The sequence below is a fragment of the Haliaeetus leucocephalus genome, unplaced genomic scaffold, assembly GCF_000737465.1.
Source record: "Haliaeetus leucocephalus isolate CR32 unplaced genomic scaffold, Haliaeetus_leucocephalus-4.0 Scaffold140, whole genome shotgun sequence".
NCBI lineage: Eukaryota > Metazoa > Chordata > Aves > Accipitriformes > Accipitridae > Haliaeetus > Haliaeetus leucocephalus.
This window is the reverse complement of record NW_010972576.1, coordinates 13,024,401-13,045,978: the sequence shown is the minus strand read 5'-3', so window position 1 is coordinate 13,045,978 and position 21,578 is coordinate 13,024,401. Positions and strand designations below refer to the sequence as shown.

At 38.6% G+C, this 21,578-nt stretch overlaps 1 protein-coding gene across 2 annotated transcripts in view; it reads left to right on the top strand.

Annotated features, from left to right (window-relative positions):
* MANBA (mannosidase, beta A, lysosomal) overlaps positions 1-21,578 on the top strand; it is a 52,240-nt gene that overhangs the window by 18,195 nt on the left and 12,467 nt on the right. For both annotated transcript variants that reach the window (XR_775543.1, XM_010586198.1), the window contains exons 7-14: positions 1,437-1,547; positions 7,018-7,169; positions 8,253-8,370; positions 11,234-11,320; positions 11,894-12,061; positions 14,679-14,897; positions 16,159-16,323; positions 18,099-18,243. Coding sequence is in view for 1 of the 2 variants with exons in the window: in XM_010586198.1 (XP_010584500.1) it covers positions 1,437-1,547; positions 7,018-7,169; positions 8,253-8,370; positions 11,234-11,320; positions 11,894-12,061; positions 14,679-14,897; positions 16,159-16,323; positions 18,099-18,243 (1,165 nt within the window). In the remaining variant the exon portion in view is untranslated. The remainder of the gene's footprint in view (positions 1-1,436; positions 1,548-7,017; positions 7,170-8,252; positions 8,371-11,233; positions 11,321-11,893; positions 12,062-14,678; positions 14,898-16,158; positions 16,324-18,098; positions 18,244-21,578) is intronic.

Genomic DNA, 21,578 nt, shown 5'->3' with positions numbered 1-21,578 from the left:
GCACTTCCTTCAGAGCAGAGGCAACAGTGTTTTATTATTCTTCGTACACAAAAGGCTTTGCTGCATGAATTCACATCAGCTGATTTTACAAGAAGCCCTGCAATGTGTTCTCATGTATCAATAAGCCTAATAGAGCCTTACTTTGTATGACAGACTTGTGTGGTGCATGTTAAATAGTGAGACCTCACCAGAAATTTATTTCTAGTTGAGAGTTTATTGCAGATTATGTTGCGAAGCCAGTAGGTGTTTGAGTGGTGTGTATCACCCGAGATGTGTAAGCAGTCTTCCTGCAACTGCCACACAAAGTGCTGTGTTGCTAACATACAGCATTTTGCTTATCAGCTAATGGTGAGCATGGGGATGACATCATTAGTGGCCAATGAGACACTCCAGCCGTGCCAGGTGGCTTTGAACACTCCCTTGTTGAGGCACACACTGATTTTGTGCTTCCATTTGTGTCCGTGCAACACAGAGATTAGTACTTCTGCACAAGCATTTATGATAATTCTGTATCGCGGAAGCCGCAATGTTAGTAGATACATTCATGATTGTGTCCAAGTATGGCTACAGCAAAACATATTGTTGGGCTGCTCTCTGGCCTCATTTTATTTGAAAAGATTGAGGCACTCCTTACATGACTCTATTCAGTGCTGATCCCTCCATTGTTTGGTTGCATGCATTATTGCTTTCTTTCCACAATTTTTGTGTTGTGCACTCAACTGGCAAATGTTGGCAATAGGATTGAGCAGCAGAAGTAGGCTGCTAGAATGAAGATATAAATATTGCTCTGTGACTAGAAAAATGAGAAAATTAAATCATTCTGTCATCCTAGAGGTAGTTTTTTTATGTTTGTAAAAATTATGGAGTACTAATGATGTGATTAGGAAGCATAGAGAAAAAGCAGAAAACACTGAAAAGAAAGAACGAACCTTGTAATTTCACTTAAAAGCTTGACATAAGTGAAGCAGTCAGTATGGTCACGTATTACCAAAGCCACAATTGAAAAATGTCACCTCTGTATATTGAATGTGGTATGTGATAGGTAAAAGGGTCAATGAGAGGAGGGGTATGATACAGAGACTAGCAAACAATATCTGCTCCTGACAGATATTTGAGTTTTGGGAGAATATTCTGTCAATGTACCTCAGTTGAGGGGTAGCAGCTAGACGTGCGCATGCACGTGTTTGTGTGCTCATGGCCTATTGTGGACACAAGATGAAGTGATAGCCTGGACTTCAGTGGAAGAAATCATACTTCTCTCTTTAAATGATTTTCACCTCAGAGCTGCAGCTGGAGACATCGCAGTTACCATGGCTCAGCTGAGACACAAACTCATTAGACTTGTGGTAATTCACTCAAAGATATCTGAGCCCCTAGGTGCATGTTATGCCTCTTTTTATACACATTGCTCTGACTTTCTCTCTTGTATGTTCAAGAGTTCTGCAGTGGAGGCTTGGTGGCCAAATGGACATGGAAAACAAACTGGATATAACATGACAACAACTTTCATCATGGAGGCAGGATACCAGATTGAGAAATTTTCAAAGGTGAGCCCTTCAGCTTGATTACAGCTGGCATTGCACAGCTACTGTTAGGACATCTGCTCTGCATAGCAGGTATCTAGAGCTCTTAAATATTTTGCTGGATTGTAATATGCATGTGAAAATGCTAATGAGAAAGAAGAGGTTTTTTAATGTCACAATGTATGTTTACCTGTTTCTGCTAGCCTTAATTTGTGTGGATGCCTTTACCTGCATTCAGACTGGAAGATGGCTTACAGTTAGTTGGAAACCTCAGAAAGGAAAAGATGTTTACTTCTTTTCTATCTTATGAAAAAAAGCACTTTTAAACTTGATATATCATGCTGATGTTTTTGTATCATGCACTGAAAAACCCTTTTAGATGTCTATAGATTATCTGAAGATTTATTACTGAGATTTTTCTTGCTAATTCAATTTTTAAAAAAATTTGTGGGATAGAAACATTCCTAAAAAGCTAACATACATTCATTTATTAGAATATAGATGTGCTTCAGGTTTAAGAAGAGGTAACATCTTAATATAACCATGAAAGTAATATTCAGGGATATTTGCATAACGGTTCCTGCAACACACTGACTGTATAATTTTCTGTTTGTTTTTACTAAAAAGTCTGGAAGAGGTAATTTTCAATTGTCCATTGGAAAAAAAAAATCATACAAATTAGACTGGTCTCCTTATGCCATCAACATGTGGAAACAACCAAGTAAATTTACATATTTATTAGGTGATTCTGATGTGTATTGCTTCACTAAAAGCTAATGTGGTCAGTAGGCATCTAAAATTGCTATTTGCTGTAGTATTTGTTCATGTGAAAAATCCTATGAAAAGCAGTAGCTTCTGGAGTCCTAGTCTTTATAGGGCTAGCCCTTAGTTTGATTGTGAAGTCATAATAATAATTCTTCACTGTTATTAGTGATTTAATTTTGAAACAATTAGAAAACCACACCAAAAAAACATGGCATATTATGCTTGGAAAAAGTGGTTGTAGGAAATATGGCTATAAAGCCTGTAAAAAGGAAAATTCTGTTGTTACTGTGTGAAAACTGCGCAATGATAGGAAAACTAATTGATTCCACTTGGGTAGTTGCGTCAGGATATTTCATAGAGCCCTGTGGCATATGATCAGAGGGACTCCATGGTCTACAAAAGATACTTGGAAGCCTCTTCTTTTTTTCTCCTTAAGGGGGGAAAAAAGCAAATGCACCACAGAGTGGGCATTATAAATTAACCAGCATATGAAGCCATTAAAGATTCATAGTGTAAAGTCTAGTATTCCTTCATGTGTTCTGTGAAGCTTTGTCTTGGATTCTGACAGACACACACACACACCACCCTGCCCCCGGCCTGAGCTGTACGAGTGGAAAAAGCCTCCATATGCAGTTTTTTCATGTTCTAGCACAATCTGCTGTCATGTCAGCAGGACTGAATAGCAACATTCATATGGCTTAATAAGAACTTTGAGTAGTTCAGGAGATACAATCAGGGATAAATGTTCCTGAAAGTTGTTCTATTGTCAGTTCTGTTGTTTGCCTAGTACTGTATTCAGGTGGAATACATTTCCCACTCCCACCCCTCTTTTTAAAAAGAAAAGAAATTGGGGTGAGACATTTCACAAGTGGTTTGTCTCCATGTGAGTATCTACATAACTTTGGACAGGCGAGAACTGTATATGTGAGAAAGCACAGCTTGGTCTTATGTCAGATTTGGCTACCCTCAGCTTGAACTACATGTTAGAGTAGTCTCCAAAACATTAACTGATCCTTTGGGAAGATTTCTGGGTAGCCTCCAAGTATGTACCTGCGGGAGCTCTATAAAGCTCTAGCCGGCTGTGCTGGGAACATCTTTGGCTGAGGGAAGTACCTACTCACTCCTGTTGAGAGTAGCAGAAAAACAAAACAGAATAAAGCCAACATCCAGGACAGGGTTGGTTTTGGTTTTGTTTTGTTTTTCTATTTGAACACTTTGGTTTAGAGTTTGTTTTTCAGGATAATGCGAAACAAAGTAATAGAAATTATCTCAGAATGAAATCACTTTTCTTGAGGGAGGGTCTATCCAGTCCTGTTTGCTATTGATAAGTTGTTTTTCTTCTTGCCATGCCTACATCAAGGAGTTTATTACCTCTTTCATTGCCTCATGAGGCACTTGTTTGCTTTTTGATTCTGTTTCCCCATGTTTCTGTATGCTTATTTCTTCAACACTGTAATCACAGTTTTTATTTCGTGAGGCTATTTTAGTACTTGGAAGATCTTAACCTCTAGCTGTCTTTCTCTCCTTCCCTCTACCCCCCCCCCCCCCCCGCCCCGGGCCTTTTAGCATGACTTCCAGAAGTCTTTCCTTTTGGCTTTGTAGTTTTCACACTGCTTTCATGCTGTGTGCTAATTTGTTAGGTCACTGGGGCATTCTGTGATCTTATTTCAGCTCTAGGCATCTTCATCCCTATTACTTTTCCTACTGCTAAATCCAAGAATGCCAAATGTGATCCACAGGTCACTTAACTGGGTACAAAGCCTTTGTATGTGACTTAAAAAGACAGGTATCTGGTTCTTAATTGTGCACAGAACCAGCTGATTGGTCTGTGATGGCTAGAGAGCCTCTTCTATTTGCTCCAAGACTGGGAGAAATGTTCAGTCCTCAGGCAGTAAGGTCTATCAGACAGATTTCAAGGTGGCCAAGGTCTCAGTAGCCAGAAAGGCACGTAACCAAGTATGCCAGGTGCTAGTTGTCTCCCCTTGCCCTTCTTTTACCCAACAAGGCAGAAGGAAGCTGCTGTAGGAACAGGAAGAGGTGCTGTGTTACCAGGTGGGGCCCCTGGGGAGCAATGGAGTGGGAACAAAAAGGCACTGAACCCTGGAGGCCTGGGAATCTGCGATGAGGCTGAGGAGCTCTTCCTCTTCCTCCTGCCGTATGGGTGGTCCTGGCTGCGTGTTTCAGCCTCTCAGATTGCCTTGAATTTGGCCAGTTGCATGAGTTCCACTTGAGCACGAATAAAGCAATATCACATTACTTCTGTCAGTAATATAAATATTCCATTACAAGTGCACTCTGAGACAGTCCCAACCTGCCTGATGACATCCATTAGAAGGACCTCCCAAATACTTTGGGAGCCCCAACTATAAATCCCATTCCATTTTGTGCCACAAAAAAGAGCTATGCTGGAGTCTGAGGAGTTTTTCTCAAAGTAATTGAATTCACTGGAGCAAGGTCAGAACTTTTTCACTAGTGTAGTACTCATAGTTTTTCTTTTGTAGCCTTCAGTAGTTAGGGTAACCATGAAAGTTGTATGAAATATTGGTTGTTTTTTTAATTCAACTTCTCAAGTTAAAATAAATCTGCAAAATTCTAGGAATGGGTGTTAAGACTCTTGTCCTAAAGCTAAGTTCATCATGCTGGTCTATATTCAACCAACCTAGTGTGCAACAGGTTCACAGTAGAAAAAAGGCAGGGCACACTGTCCTCAGCACATGTATGTGCACAGAGATATTGGACAGGGAGTCTGAAATGTCCTCTCAGTGGTCTGTGTAGTTTTTCTCTAGCTGGGAATTTCTTTAGTGGTACGGATGCTGAGCCCCACTTGCCACTAATCCACTGTTGCCTCCAGGGCAACACTATGAAACACTGCAGGACTTGGGGCAAGTCCGGTTTTTTTTTATTCATTCAGTTTCTATGTTTTGGTCATTGCCATGATGCAGAGGGGTTTAGTTTGAGGTCAGTGATCTGCAGCCTCCACTCATGCATCTAGTTTGTTATGTGCATTGTCTCTGTCCTGGTGTTTAATTAATAATTGTCCAGTTGACTAAGAAGCACCACAGAGGAAGCAAAAAACCCAGTGATTTTCTTTGTCTTCTCTACCACTAGAAATAATTTTCTGTCTATCTCTATGATTTTTGATAAGCTGAAAGTTTAAAAAAGACAGTCCCACAGTGGGTTTAGTCATTTTGCTGTTGAACTTCAGCCTTGTTTGGTGTGTGAAATAATTACATTTTTATCTTAAAGACAGGTATATCGCTTGCACTTAACTAGGTTAATTTTAGCCTGAGTTACTGACAGATACTTGTCTCAACCGTAGCTTGTGGCATAGAGAGAACAGACTGTACTCTACAAGCTGTCCTTTTGAAAAGGTGTAGCAAATAGTCATCTGAGAGAGGAGTGGTTGCTATCTTAGGGGTAGTCTAGAAAAAATGAAGTTCCTGCCCTCCTGACCCAAACTTATTGCTTGGCCTGAGTTGGCTGAAATTTGCTATTAGCTTTCCTTTGCTTTATTTAATTTCCCACTTATCTCCCTATGACAATGAGCAACAGGTAGCAGAAAGAAAAAGAGTTTTCTTTCTGGCATAGATAAGTTGAACTGGAACAGGGATGCAGGAGAAAAGGAAGTATAAAGCCTTCCTGAAAGAGATGTTTTCTGTAACACTTTGCAGCTGCACAGGAGCCTAACATGGCAGCTGCTCCGCATCTGCCCCCTGGCATGTGGGGAAGACACCTCTACAAATAAGGGGTCAGTGCAAAGTATTATTGCAGTCAACTAGCTGCTCTCACATCACCGTGAAATTGTCTGTGTTTATGTCAGTGCAATCAGGATACCCTTCAGAGCAGCACTGTTGCTTTGACTGAAGTGAAGACCCAGAAAATGTCCAGAATGATTTCTTGAGAACTTTTCTTCCACCTGCAGCAGGAAGGAGAAATGTTTTCTTGTTTCAGTGTCTGCAGTACACAATACCAGATATTAGACTGAAAAAGCAGCTGTAAAAGTTTGGCTTCTGCTTAGATGTGCTTTTATCTGGAATGACCTTTATTACCTTACACAGAGTTAGTGGTTATTTAGCTGTACTGGTCTCTCTGAAACCTTATTGCTGATCATGCTGTTCAAACACAGCTGCGATGGCCAGAGGGCCCTTCATTTCCAAACCGGCATTTGTGTTTGCATGCATATCTTTTTTCTCTTTAATTGCTACACCTATTAAAAAGGTATCATTTCAGGGCAGCAAAAGAAGAAGATTTTGCTTTTACTGAATGAACCTGAAGCTAGGCATTCAGGGACAAGACTTAGAGCTGAGCTGCTGCAGTGTGCTTCTGTAAGGAGAAAATTGCAGATTAAATGGTGTGTCTGATCTAATACAACCACTGTATTCCTATCTGTTCCTCAGCTGGACTTTCGACTGAATTCTGCAGCAAGCAAACATGCACCTGTCTCTTACATATATACATGCGTGCACATGCATGCTCATTTGTGCATGCTTTCTCTCTCTCTTAATAGTAACTTTAAAAAGTGAACAGGTTTATTGGAAGGATTCTTTTTAGCCCTGTTACAGTGTGTTTTAATCAAGCAGGAATTTAGAGATGAGACCTTATGTTTTGATTCCTTGACAAATTCTAAGCTGTTAGTGTTCAGCTGAATCCCTTTTGTAATGGTTTCCTTTATTTATTTTGTTTTAATTTATTTTTGTCTGCTTTAAATCTAAGTTTCATGTCTTCACAGGCCTATTTTCGGACAGTAGAACTTGTTCAGGAACCTATTCCTGGCTCACCAGGTCTGAGTTTCTACTTCAAAATCAATGGCCGACCCATTTTCATTAAGGGCTCAAACTGGATTCCAGCAGATTCTTTCCAGGACAGAGTGACCTATGACACGTAAGCCACATTTGATGTTCTCTAAGGAGAAAGGATCATATTTTCCTCCTCCTGATTCTCTGTCTGCCCTCTATCAAAGGGTGGTATTAGCAGGTGGAAATTCTTTCAAGGTAGGTCACTAATTGTTGTGGGTTGGAGGCCTCAGAATTAGGCCTTAATTAACATTAATAGATTTGAGTGATGTTCAAGGCATGCAAGTGCAATAACTGGTGGGAAGGTGGTTGTTTGCTGTCCACAGTTTACTGGCCTTTTGAGTATTTTTAGGGATGATCCTCAGGCTGTCTGATCCTATACTCAGAGGAAGTGCACTTTAGCCATGTCCTAACCCATCTCGTGCAGGGAGGCATAAGTGCAAAGTAGCCTCTCTCCCTTTTCCCCTCTCCGGTCCAGGCTTCTTGGATTTCAATGACACAGCACCCCGGAGATACAGGTGGGATGGGGGCCACACTGTACTTTGAGTAAGGTTTGCTCTGGGTAGTTGGGGAACCAGGACAACAGTGCATGCTGCAGTGTGCATTCACATGCAATTTAGAGGCTGCCAGCATGATTAAGGAAAAACAAATGGAGCCTGAATCCCTTAAAATGAGATTCAGAGTCTCGGGCTTTCTCCTCCCCCACTCACTCCCCTGTTCTCGCTGTGCATTCTGGAACTCAGGAAGAGAATTTAGTTTTCTGAACATGTTTAAAAGAGGATTTGAATTCAAGTGATTGCTATTTAAAGCAAGTAATATCTAAGGAGAAAAGAACGATGTGATTAAGAAAATATAGTATTTCTAAATCTGGTCCTGCCAATACTTCTGTAAAAGCACTTACTTGCTATGTGTCACTCCATCTATTTCGTAAGTGTTAACAGGACCGAGTAAGTTTTTGTGCACAAAAAATTGCTTTTTGAGAGGTCTGTCCAGACATGTAGGCTTAGAAGGTAACAAAATAGTCTGGTTTCTATCAGAGTTATAAGGCTTAGATTGCCTGCTAATGATGAATGTTGGGTGTGGGGGTGTTGGGGATTTTTTTGTATAACCTTAGAAACTCCTAAGTGATACAGTTTCACAAAACTTGTATAAATCTTTTTGTGTTTGACAGATTATGGCTACTCTTGAAGTCTGCAGCAGATGCTAACATGAATGCTCTTCGGGTTTGGGGAGGAGGAGTATATGAACAAGATGAATTTTACAATATTTGCGATGAAATAGGAATAATGGTAAAAAAAATAAACACAGAACATTTATTTAAAAACTGACAAGAACTTCTAAATAAAAATCCACTCTAAATGAACAAAATAAGAGAATTGATACATAAGTTCTAGCCATCTTTCCAAAGGATGTGGTAGAGTACCAACCTGAGAAGTCAGATCAACCTGATTTTTTTTTTTAATTTGTTTTTAATTTGAATGGTTCCTGATTACTGAGGCTGTCTGTTGAAACTGGAAGTGATATTTTGGAGACTTTATATTAGAACCCCAGCTTGTATTTTCTCTTTTAACCAAGGCTACAGCCCTGTTTCTGACTCATCCCTACTTCCCTTCCCAGCCCAGAATCTCCCCTTCATCTCCCCTTCCTTTTCTCCCCACCATCTTTCCCATCCCTCCCTCCCTTACATTTCCCCAAATCAGAGGAACAGGACTGTGGCTTTAACTTTCTGTCTTCTAGCTCTTTTCAGATCAAAACTCTCATCTTTATATACTGTACCTCTCTCCCAGTTCTACATTTCCTGCTCTCTTGGGAAAGAATGAGAGAAGAAATGAATGGCTGAGGGACTGGTACTAGTGATGTCACTTAATGCAGGAAGATGATGTTTACACTGTAATGTTGAGCATGATAGAAGAACTTTTGTGGACTGTAGGCATCAACAGGGACTTGCAACACTCAAATAGTTGTGAAACAAATAGTGCATGGGAGGGGAGTTATTCACAAGATCAAATAATATTTTTTCCAAAGCAGCCAGACTGTGGGGCCCTGTAGCTGTGTTTAGCGTTTACTCATGCGAGAATAGCCCTGCTGAAGAATATGAGTGCTTGAGTATATGCCCCAGATTGGGAGCAGAGGCCTTGCAATCTGACCTCAATGAGGATTTAAAGGGTGCTGTATTTGAGTTTTGAGCTTTTGGCCACCTCCGAGTTACCAAAACACCAAAGAAGGTAGTCATGCTTTTCTCTGCTGTGGAAATTAATTTTATTTCTTTTAAAAGTATTTTCTCCTTCATAGCAATAGCTGAAAAGGTTTGGGTTTTTTTTGGTTCAAACTTTTTAAACAAAACTATTTCACTTGGCCTGAAGCCAAGCATGAAAGGCCTTATCCAAAGGGCCATTTTGAACAAGCTACAATTGAGTATAAACGTAGCTGTAAGGGGAACATCTGCTGCAAACACTGATAATCCTAGATGAGTACCTTTGATTATATGAGCTTGGAGGCACATGTTAATAAGTTTTGATGAAATAGTGACTAGATGAGCGAAGGCCAAGTTGCATCTGGTATGAAAATCCCAAGAAGTGTGTTTGGTCTTACTCTACAGTATAAAAAGCAGGGGGAAAAAATTGATACCTTGCTGCCTTCTGCTGTGTGAGCTTGAAAAAAATAAAATGTTACATCTATTTTAGTCATCTGAATGAGTGCCCTGATTTTCAGGGCTTCTGAGCACTTACAGTTCTTTCATTTTTGATACTAGGCACCTAAGTAGGCCACTTAGATCTGTGCCTGTACAGTGGTCAATGCAAGATTTAGATCTTACTTAGCAGCCAAAATAGCAAGTAGATGCAGAAAATCAGACCCTTACTCTGGAGGGGGTGGTGCTGGAGGCTTTTGGTTTTGTTTCTTCTGATGGTCTTGCAAAGGCTTAAAAGTGCATTAGAGTCAAACTGTGCTTAAGGAAAAACAGTGATAGCTCACTGAGGGAAATAGCAAAAGTTTTTTTCAATAGAGAGTTTTGACTCCACACAGTCACTGAAGGATTCTGAGTGATTCTTCAGCAATAGCTTTGCTTTTTTTATACAGTGCTAGGAGTGTAACAGTTATTAATGGATCCATTACCTCCCACTGTCCTGTTCCCTATCTTCAGTTTTCTTAGGGAATGTACAGTGAAAAGAGTAATGGAAAAGCATATTCTCACTGCAAGGAAAATGCAATTGTACGAGGAGCTGGTCTGGCTCTCTCTATTGTTTATGTAGTATGGTGTTCACAAAAGTGTAGTCTCCTACAAACTCCTTTGGGGTAATGTGCTTTTTCAAGAGATCTTTCCATTAACATTTGAGAGAGACTATCAGGAGTCTCAAAGTTACAGCAATTTAAAAACCAGAACAGGTAAAACAAGAAATCTTACCCATCTAATTGGGCTGGCTTCTTTCTTTCCCCTTTTTTGTAATTCTTCAAGGTACAGATGAAGTTCACTGTTGAATTGAAAGGCTTGCTGTTCTCTAGTGGTATCTACTCAAGCTTTCTTTGAAGAGAAAGATCACTGTGTTGTTAGAGGATCGAGTTTGTTTCTGCCCCTCTTACTGCATAAGATTTGCTTTTTTAAGATCAGTTTGCGTATTTGGTATGGAAATGTTTTGTTAACAAGTACACTTGAACCTCTGTTAAGTGTGCTCCATAACACATGAGAAGAATTACTGTCTCTTTTTAATAAGTAATGGGGATTTGGTGTTACACCTGCAAAGTAGTAAATACAAAACTGTTCTGTTCAGTTGGAGTTGCCCCACGTTCACATTTGAGCAGTGCATGGGTTCTAATTATTCCATTGAAACTTACTGAACTCCATCTACTGAGCAATATTCCACTCATCAGTGAAGACTCTCAGGATCTGATTCCTAAGGGTAAATATTCTGCAACTCTGATATTGAGGAAAACCACAGTGGAGTATGCACATACTGAACCCCATGGAGGATGTGATTGTTTTGGTGGTACTTTACACAAATAACAAATAGAACATTTAACTTTAATTCTTTTTGAGATAAATTACTTCTGTCTGAACAAAGGATTGTGTATCCCAATAACCATATATTTTTCAAGTATGTAAAATGATTTGCTAACAGATGGGTTTTTTTGTATTTTCTTTCCTTTTCCCTGTAGATTTGGCAGGACTTTATGTTTGCATGTGCGCTATATCCAACTGACCAGAATTATTTAGAATCCGTAAGAGCAGAAGTTTCTCATCAGGTATTTTGTCCCTGTGTTGAAGCTCTATTTCCCATTACCTATTTTTGATTGACTGATTGTATAAGTTAGCTTTCCAAAACCACTTATTTGGAAGTGTTTGTTAGTGTACCTTTATGTAGCAGACACGAAGCGTAACCTTGCTAAATCCCCTTTAACTTACTTGCAGGAGTAGTCAGTCAAGCAGAGGTACATGCCCAAACTGCCCTCTTCTCAAGGATGTTTAAGAGCATTCACTGCGAGTGAGCTCTAACGATTGCAACATGCCTTAGCACAGAATTTACCCTTCACATGTGGCTGAGTAGATAAGGATGGAGGTGCACATGTGCATATGATGGATATGTGTCAGCATATTAAAAGTTTGCCCCTCTGTAAGTGTATATTACAAAAGTTTGAGCCTGGTGGAGAGTTGAGGGAATAGCGAACAGTCCAGATAAGAATAGGAATTGTAGGCTTAGCATATGTAATATGCATGTGTATTTGTAATTCAAGTACTAATAATGTGATTTTTTAAAAATTATTATTTTTAAGAGAAGTAATTTTGCTTGACTTCTGAAACTGTAAGTTGTATTTCAGGTAAGGCGTTTAAAATCCCATCCATCAATTATTCTATGGAGTGGTAACAATGAAAACGAAGCAGCAATTGCAAGCAACTGGTTCTCCATACCTTATGCTGACAGAGAAGTCTATATCAAAGACTACGTGTTGCTTTATGTGAAGAATATCCGAGAAATAGTTCTTACTGTAAGTGATCTCAAGAAACTGTAGGGAGATATGGCTTGGCAAAAGGTTTTAATGTTTGCAATTTGAGCAACTTGGGATTTTTTTTTTTTTTTTAATCCTTTTGGGAAATGAAAATCAGCACATTATTGGGGAATTGCACTTTCCAAGGTCTTGTAAACAGCTCTCTGAACTCAAGGGTTATCCTCAAAGTAAAACAAACCAAAAAATTACATACATCTTTAACACTTCATGGTATGTAAAGGAATACCTTAAAATGTCGTGGATCTTGCTTCTTATTTCTAATACCTTCCTATTTTTAATACCTCCACAAATGCCTTCACTTCCAGTGGACCAAAATCAACTTGCCCATTAATTAATCTAGATGATCAGATTTCCTTTATCCTGATTTTGTTGAAGGATACTGCAAGAAGGATTTAACAACCTTTTAATAGCAATTGAAGAAATTCATAAAGATGTGCTCTTCTAGTATTTGATGTAAGTTTTTTGGCTTAAGCAGGTTAAACAAAAGCTATGCTAAACATTGTCCTCATGTAGTCATTATATTGTGTGGTTTTGAAAAACAGACTAATGGTATTTTACAGTATATGAAGGCAAAATAAATATTTTGAGATAAAACTTAAACTGTGAGCATGCAGACCAGAAGCACCTGGAATCCGTGATGAAGTCTGCTGTGGCTTGGCACTACTCATTTTGCACAGCTTCTGTAGTTTTATTTCTCCTCCTAGAAGTATTGCAGTTCTTCATTATTTAATGGAGTCTGTTTTTAACTAACTTTTATGTGTGTATGTAGAGTGAAATTGATGTAAAAGTCCCAAATTCATGTCACATAACTGCATAAGGATTAACAAACAATGTCTGAACCGAATCCCACAGTATTCTAAACTCCCCTTAGCTAAGAGACAAAATGTTGCAAGAGTTTTGTCCAGTTAGAACTTCCTTCTTCAACGAGAGTATGAGTTTTTGTTAACCTAAAAATGCTAGTGGCCTTTTCCTACCCAGTTATCCCTTGCATAGTATGATCTTACTGACTTCAGGGTATGATAATTTTAGTCTAATCTCTGTCCTTTTCATTATGAGATACATTTCATGTTATGAGGCTCGTGACCTGAAGTTCCCTTTGCTAAGACAGACACTCAGTATGTAGGTGACAGCAATATTATTGCTTGTTATTGGAGGCTACAGGCATTGTCAGAGTAGTTATACTCTGAGAATTTAGAATACCTTTCTACTGGAAAAGTTGAGATATGAGGAAACAATAAAAATGAGGCCAGGTTTGAAAGAACCTGCTCAAAAGGATCCTGCTCTTCAGGGCAGTTATGCATTCTAAATGGTAATGGTATCTTACATTCCTGCTTAACATCTTGATTCTAAATTTCTATATTTCAGTTAGTTTTTTTGGAACTGAGTTTTTCGTAAAGGTATGCTCTGGTGTTTCTGTGATTAGCTACGTGAGTTGGATGGCCAGTGCATGTATGGCAGTAAGGTGTTCTGGCTTGATGTTGTTTATAAGTTACAGTTCACTTGTGCAGTGTTGCTGTCCAAGACAGACCCTTTTTTATTTTAAACCCATAGAATAACTATTTTGAGTGCCAGAAGGAACCATACAGTGAAATAATTTCAGGTCTTGTGTAATATAAGCCAGCTGAGGAAACCTGTAACTTCTAGCATTACTGGACTGTATAACTCAAAGACTTCCAAGTTTGAGCTAAAGACTTCAGGGAATCCAGGATATCTTGTAGTAAATAGTAAATTGTTTCAGTTAATTATTAATTACTCATGTCAAAAAAAAAAAGATGGGGGAATGGGACTATTTCTTAAAATGAAGCACATGTTTAAGTGCTTTGCTGTATTGGAGCCAATTGCTGTAAATTGTGACTGGTAACTAACTCAGGCCTCTATCTTACTACAAGTAGGGTGCTAAATGAATTATACCTGCAAAAGGATTCCTTCAGTACTTTGTAGGGTACTGCTAAAAGATTTAGTATACTAAATCTACTGAGGCTATAAATAAAGGCAGCTCTGAATGATTTGAAATGTAACCCTTCTTATAGTCTCATCTATCTTAACATGCAGAGCTGGCCAAAATGATAATAATCTGCAATGCTACCATGCAAGCATTAGTAGCACAATACCTTGGCTTTGTTAGGACTGAATTTAGGTGACTACTTAATAAGAAAGGGGAAAATCATGGCCTTGTTCCTGCAAAAACACTGCAAAAGTAATGATTTTCCATAAAGAAGTCGTAGTACTCAAATTTTAATGTTCCTTGAGTTTATTTTTCACGAGGCACACTTAAAATAGCTTTCATTAAGAATTTAGAAGCATATAAAGATAGAAAATCTCTAGATGTGAGGAGAGAATCCCTTAGAACAGCACAGCAAGCAATATCATGCCCAGCTGTCCTCCAAGAACATAAATAAGAAGTTAATGAAGCAAGTAAAGATGATGTATGTCAGAACACAAAGTGGAATGTTTCTTAGGTGGTGACTCAGAAATTTGGAAAAGCCATGTTCTCCCCACCCCCTTTTTCAAAATGTGGTCTATGTATTCAGATGATAAAAGCCAGTCACTTTGTTGAGGGGGTTGTGTTTTGTTTTGTTTTGTTTTTAAATCCCAGGAAGATAAGAGTCGTCCTTTTATTGCATCCAGTCCCACCAATGGCTTGGAGTCAGTTAAAGAAGGTTGGCTCTCCCAGAATCCTTATGATACCCATTATGGTGACACTCACTTTTACGACTACAGCAATGACTGCTGGAACTGGACAGTGTATCCTAAAACGCGTTTTGCTTCAGAATATGGATTTCAATCCTGGCCTTCCTTCAGTACAATCGAAAAGGTAAGGCTGGGCTTCCACACCTTACTGTCCCTTCTGCTCTCATTTAGTGAGAGTCTCTTCCCAATGAACTACAGCATCTGAACTGTAATTGGGATAATACGTTGTTAGGTGGAGTATGGCACAGGTGGGATAGAGGTGTGTGATGCTGTGGAGGAAGAGGATGAAACTGGACTGTTTCCCTCCTCGGTGTTCAATGTATTTACCTTGATGTTACAAGAGGAACCAAGTTTAGATGAGAGACTATTATAAGAGTACTACTAATAGTAATTCTATTTAATATATAGCTTAGTAATTACTGCCTAACATCTGTTTCCTTTTGCTGTGTCTAAGGATATGTGTTCATTTAGAAACAAGAAACATTACAAATGCTGAATTGTGCTAAATTCTAAAATGTATTGATTTTTATCTTTTTTATCAATTTCTTTTACTTAATTTGTTTCTTTATGTACGGCATAAAAGAGGATTTGGTTTTGTCTCCTGTTAAATTTAGATATTGTATATTCTCTTATTTATCTCGTTGTAGCAGAGATATATCATGCTGTTTGTCCATTTGTTCAGAGAGATGAAGATTGTGTTGATACTCATGCATACAACTAAAAGGACTTCAGAATGTTTCTTTCAATTTGCTGGGCAAAGTATATTATCTGGGACATAATCAGTCATTCATCCATATTAATAACAATGAAAATTATTCAATCCAGCCTAAAAAGGAACAAATTTAAATAAAAAGATTTTATAGAGTTTGTAATTGTACAATGAAAGCTTGACAATAATAGCTGTATGAGCTATGCTGCATTGTCGTCCTTTGTTTTCAGAGGCAGGTTTTGAAAATACACACATTATTAGAAATTACAGCCCTACTAACTTCTGTAACTTTTGTGCCTAAATGTCTTTGACTAGAGTACATTCTTCCATCTTAATCTAGGGTGTTTCTGGTTTCCTATGAATGCAAGCAAACCTCTGAGGTCCCTTGGCTAAACTGAACCTTTGGACAACTGCTGTCAATCCAAAAGTTGCTCTTCTAGGTTCAACAGCAATGTCTGTTTTCATTTATTTGTACAAGGAGTATAAACAAATGGTGTTATTGATTAAAAATCCTTGCGTGACTGCATGAGGCACTATAGAAATACACTACCAATTTTAAAGGTTTTGGGTGATGTCAGCAGGCTGTAATGGATGTCCTTTCCTGAATATCCTGTCAGTCATTAAATGCACGTTTTGCCTTTTTGTTCTGATTTCTTAGTTTTGTGGTTTTTAAAAGGTTTCCTCCACTGAGGACTGGTCCTACACAAGCAATTTTTCTCTCCATCGACAACACCATGAAAATGGCAATGATCAGATGCTTCAACAGATTGGTCATCATTTCAAGCTTCCCCAGAGCACAGATCCCATAAAGAAGTTCAAAGATACAATTTACCTCACTCAGGTAACAGTGATGTCTTCAGTATAAGTAGCTGTCAGTATTTGTTCTATTAGATACTGTCAGCGGTTAAAACTGGGCCTGTTCTCTTAGGTAATGTTCAGTTATATAGAAAGTTTCTGCACTGAAGCATTGGAGAGTCCAGTTTAATTTGGGACTAGCTTGTCTCTCATTTATTGGCAAGAGACTCCAATTTTCATCATAGAAGGGCTGGAATGCTTCTTGGGGAATTTCCCAGAAAGTGGCTCAACTGGGAGAAAGTCTGGCTGCTGGCTGCATGTGCTACCTTGGTCTCTGTCCCCAGCTGGGCCCACTCATGAAGCTGGCGGGGGATGCAGGGATGTGTGGGCCTTCCTTGGTCCCTGATTATTCCTAGTGCTACACTGTTACTCCCTGTTCCAGGGTGGGTATGTTTTGCTCTTCATGTGGCCCTTCTAGGATTACTCTTTGATTTTTGGCACAAGAAATACATGAGCTTTTGAAACAAGATTGTTTCTAGAGAATGCAGTTCTCTATCAATGAGATTATTAGTAGCTTTTATTTTGTTATGGACTTAGATACTGATATTGTAGAGAATCTATTTTGGTTTGGATTTTTTTTTTTTTTTTCCAAATCAGTAGGTTATATTTTGCTCTTCATCTGTAGTAGTTTACCTCATGCTTGTTTCTGTCTTCATGATTTCTATGTGACTTTTAAGTGATGTTAAGTAACTTTTTAATGCTATTTGGCACGTTTAAAGTGCTGTTAGTTTTTGTTGTGTTCCAAGAATTTCAGAAACACTCTTGATGGGAATAACTGTACTTTCACTAAGTTTTTAATATTTGAGAGCTGCTGTCAGCAAGTTTTATATAAAAGCAAAACAGCTGGAGAACTTTAAGCACTGATGACAAGAGAACAAGGATAGATGCTGCTGCAAAATTGAAAACAGGGGTAAAACTTGTGCAGTGAGGTCCTGACTCAAAAAGCTGTGAGAGTTTCTGGAGGGTTAAGTCTGTCAGGGCATTATTAACAGGTTAAACAATTTGAGAATACTAAAATAAGGATAGCAAAAAGGACAAGGAAAGTAAACTTGGCTCTAGTGGTTAACTAGAAGTGTTATCTTTACCTTTTGAGCTAACCTAAAGAATAACTTTTTCCTTTATTTTGAGACTTTCTTTTAATACCTCCCCAGCCTAGTAATATACTTTGTGAAGACAATAACAGGCTGCTTGGCTTCTATTGAGAACTTGGCCAATGAAAAATTCTGAAAAGTGTTTTTTAAAGACAAGGTGAGGAAGGAGAGAAGAAGTGGGAGTGCAGGTGAAAAAAGGTTGCTCTTTCAGTGCACAATTTTGACTTTATACTTGGAATGTGTGTTATGTTCAGAGCATAGGTATGTGGATACCATGGTAATGTATACTGGAGGTAGTGCAGCATAATGTCATTTTGTAACTGTCGGGATTTTTATTTGCATTAATTTAAAAAAATTATTTAAAATTTCTTTATCTTTCCCTTGTCTTCCATTTGCCTTTCAAAGATCCTGTTGCCCAGTGATCTTCACTGGATGAAAGCAGGAAGTAACCCCTTCAGAGTTTCTGTAAAGATACTGCTTGTAAAGCTGATGGGAGCTGCTAGGAATAGATATCCTTCAAGCAGAGGCCCACTGCACTGCAGGTCTATACTCTTGAAGTCTCAAGTTTAAAGTTATGTACCATTGCTGTGAAGTTTGTGTTGTGTGTTAATATATACACAAATGCTTTACAATGCACCAAATTTTTTTTTTAATGTGTTTGTTGACCAAGGTGATGCAGGCTCAGTGTATAAAGACAGAAACGGAATTCTATCGTTTTAGTCAAAGTGAAATAATCAAGGGAGAGGGACACACAATGGGAGCTCTGTACTGGCAACTCAATGACATTTGGCAAGCACCTTCGTGGGCTTCCTTGGGTAAGTTTTGTGAATCTGGTAAAAAGCACCAGCTATCAGTCTTGTTTTGTTTTCCTCATCTGGAGGTATCAGAATAAGAAGTATGGCTCTGCTGTCTCTCTTGGGCACCTTTGCAAACTTTGAACATGTTTTTCTCCATCCTTTAGAAATGCTTTCCAGAAAAGTGTTTTTCAGGATCATCCTAATAGTCTGTGAAAGTGGAAGAGAGTGAAGAACAAATCAATTCTTTTTCTATGGAAGTTTTTCTGTTTAAGTTCAGATTTAACAGCCACTAACTCTTATCCTTGTTTTAGCAAGGTTTAGTTTAGAGAATGTAAATTGTATTTCTTAAAAATACATTTTTTTGTTTAAGCAGTATTGTGATTTTTTCCAAGGAAATAATATCATTGAAGCCAGACAAAGCTGCCTATTAGGAAGCAGTGATGGTTAAGATTGAGGGCATAACCTCCTTGTGAGGTAAACTTTCAACTACCCTTGCTTTTCTTATGTAGAGCTGGATCTTCCTGAAACTGTGTGTTTTTCCCAGAAATTTTGCATTTTTTGCAAGTTTAATTCTTTTAAAATTAGAAAGATAAATTCTTTTAAAATTGGAGACTTCTAAGAAATTCTGTTTCCAAAAGGGCCTGTCCTAGAAATCCCTGATTATATTTATTGGCTCAGCTGTACAGATGCATGTGTGTACCCAGCCACCCTGGGTAAGAATGGACAGAGAGGGAGCTAGTGGGATAGGAGGTTAAAAAGGAGCACCAGTGTATAATTATGCTTTCCATAACCCCAACAAATTTGGTTGTTTTTGTTCCCCCCGCCCTCCATGGTAAAATGATCAAAACCTTTCCCTTCAGTAGGCAGTAGTGCACTGTCAAAAAACCTACAGAACTGTGATCTTGTTCTGAGCAGGATGGGATTTAGTATGTAAAGGCTAGGCATCTAGATTTCTTCTGTAGTCAGTTGGGGGAGAGATGGTTATCTCCAGAGTGTGATTCATTGTGTCCTTAGCTGTCTATTAAGTGGGATGAATTATCTTCTCCACGCTGAATTTGATTTTAATAGAACATCATATGACACCTCTCACCCAGCATAGCTTCTGAGAAACCCTTTACAGGAGAAGATGACTAGCTGAGATTTGGTGTCTCACTTAGTGTCAGGTGAGGTGAATCATTCTTTGTGACTAAATTATTCTGCTAATATGCTATTTATGCACGTGATATCTCCTTATATATTATATGTAGGGTTTTTTTTCCTTTTAGAACACAAAAATGTAGTAATCAGACATATAAAGAGAGAAGTCACTTAGGCAGTAAGAAATAGGGGAGGAATGTGTGGTGTGAGGGGAGTGGCTGTGTTTCATGTTCCGAACATTTTGTCTAGAAGTCATTTTGAAATGGGCAAGCTGTTCTATGGCAGCTGTATAGACTTGGGTAGATTCTTTTTCAATTTTAGTTAATTCTCACATATTCTGTGTTTGAAAATCTTTTTTTAAGAATTTAATGTGTGAAGAAGTATGAGTGAACTAGAAAAAGCTAAGAGTTAGTGTGAAGTTCTTGATCTGTCCTCAGAACAAAATGTCATTTGGCCTTGCTTTAAAAAAACTTAGCCCACCCCATCATCCCCCTCTTTCTCTGGGAGATGTTTGCCCCTCTCCCTTTTTCTTTTTGTTCTTTTTTTTTTTTTTTCCCCTTTATTCATCCAAGCAAAGTAACTGCAACCAACAAAGGGAAACAAACCAGTAGAAGAGACAGGCTATTTTATTTAGATGTGAAGGCAGTGGTCCAACTATAATGCTCATCTTTCTGGACTTTCTAGACTTGTATTAGGAAAGGAAATATCCCAGTGTTCATTTTCATGATTTTAACAATGGCTGATGCTCTTAAGCTTTAAATGCCTCAAGAGAAAAAGACACTTCGAAAAATGTCTCTTTGTAAAGACGGGTGTATTGATAGACGAAGTGACCATAAATGCCTTTTTAAGTACAGAGCTGATGTCATTGTAGAAAATGTATCAAATACTTGAATTATTCATGTGTTGTTGAAGTTAGTTTACAGAAAAGAAGCTCAGCAGAGATACAGCTGTCCCTTTGTTTTGTTCTGTTCCCTCAGTGGAATGAGGAAAGGTTTAATATTCATTTAATTAGGCAGTGTGGTAGAGGGATTTTTGAAATGCTAATGGGTGAAATTATGCAAAACTTCAGAGAAATTAGTTTTATTTGCACTTCAGAAACACATTTCTGCATCTTGTTAGGTGGCACAGTAGTATCACCAATGAGTGCTTCTTATTTAAATCTGTTATTTCACAGAGAGCCATGGAGGGGCTTACATAGTTTCCCATACAAAGCGGAAGTGTTTCTTCATGAGGTGGGGAGGGAAGAAGGTAACAAATGTTTCTCCTTTAAGAAGTTTGCTTGGAATTGAATGAAAACGCAGCACAGCACTCCTGTCATAGTACTTCTGCCTTCAGTTTCAAACTAAACAGCTTTTACCACAACTGGGTTTTGACTGATAGCACCTAGCTGTGGGGCCGGTTGTGCCATGTTGAATGCTTTAGCATCTATGCAGTGTGTTTTGGTGAAGAGCACTGCAATACACATAGCGATTTACCTCACTTCCACACAAGTGTCACCTTGAGGTACCCAACTCAGTTGTCATGAGATTCCCTTGAACAGATAACTGGCTTTTATTGCAGGTTCAATGTTTAGAGTCCCTGGTGAGCTGAAACTACAGGCTATTATGGAGAATAATAGAACTGAATTCATGAGACTGAGGTGAGGAAAGAACTAGCAGCATGTTTCTCAGGTTGCATTTAATGGTGTGAAGTGATTAATTTAAAATCCATTCCAGGGAGAACTGTTTGTTCTCTACTCCTGCTATCAGTATAGAAAGCTTCAGGGAAGAGTCAGAAAAAAGGGTACTAGGGTCTCATTACAAACCTAATTTTAGTTTCCTGTTCTGAAGTTTGATACCACAGAGAGTGCAGACCCCATGTTATTATCAGGAAAAAATTGGGGAACTTGGATTTCTTTAAGAATTTGTTTAAATGTGGGGGGAGGAGGAGAAAAGCACCCCAGGGCTGTTTTAAATAACTTTTGGCTGTTGCCTTTGGGCGTACGTGTCTGTAACAGGAAAGTTTAAGCACTGAGATTTCTCACAATAGCTACGTGATCTCCAGATTTCTTACCTCCATTTTGCGGGCAGGGGTAGTATTTTATATGCAACTTGCCTATTTTTGAATCAAGAAATGTGACTCTGGTCTTAAGGAAATCAAGACAACAGATGAGCTGAAGAATGTGACTTTTTTTAATCAGTGAGCTTCAGTTTTCTGTGTTGTCTGAAGTTACTTTG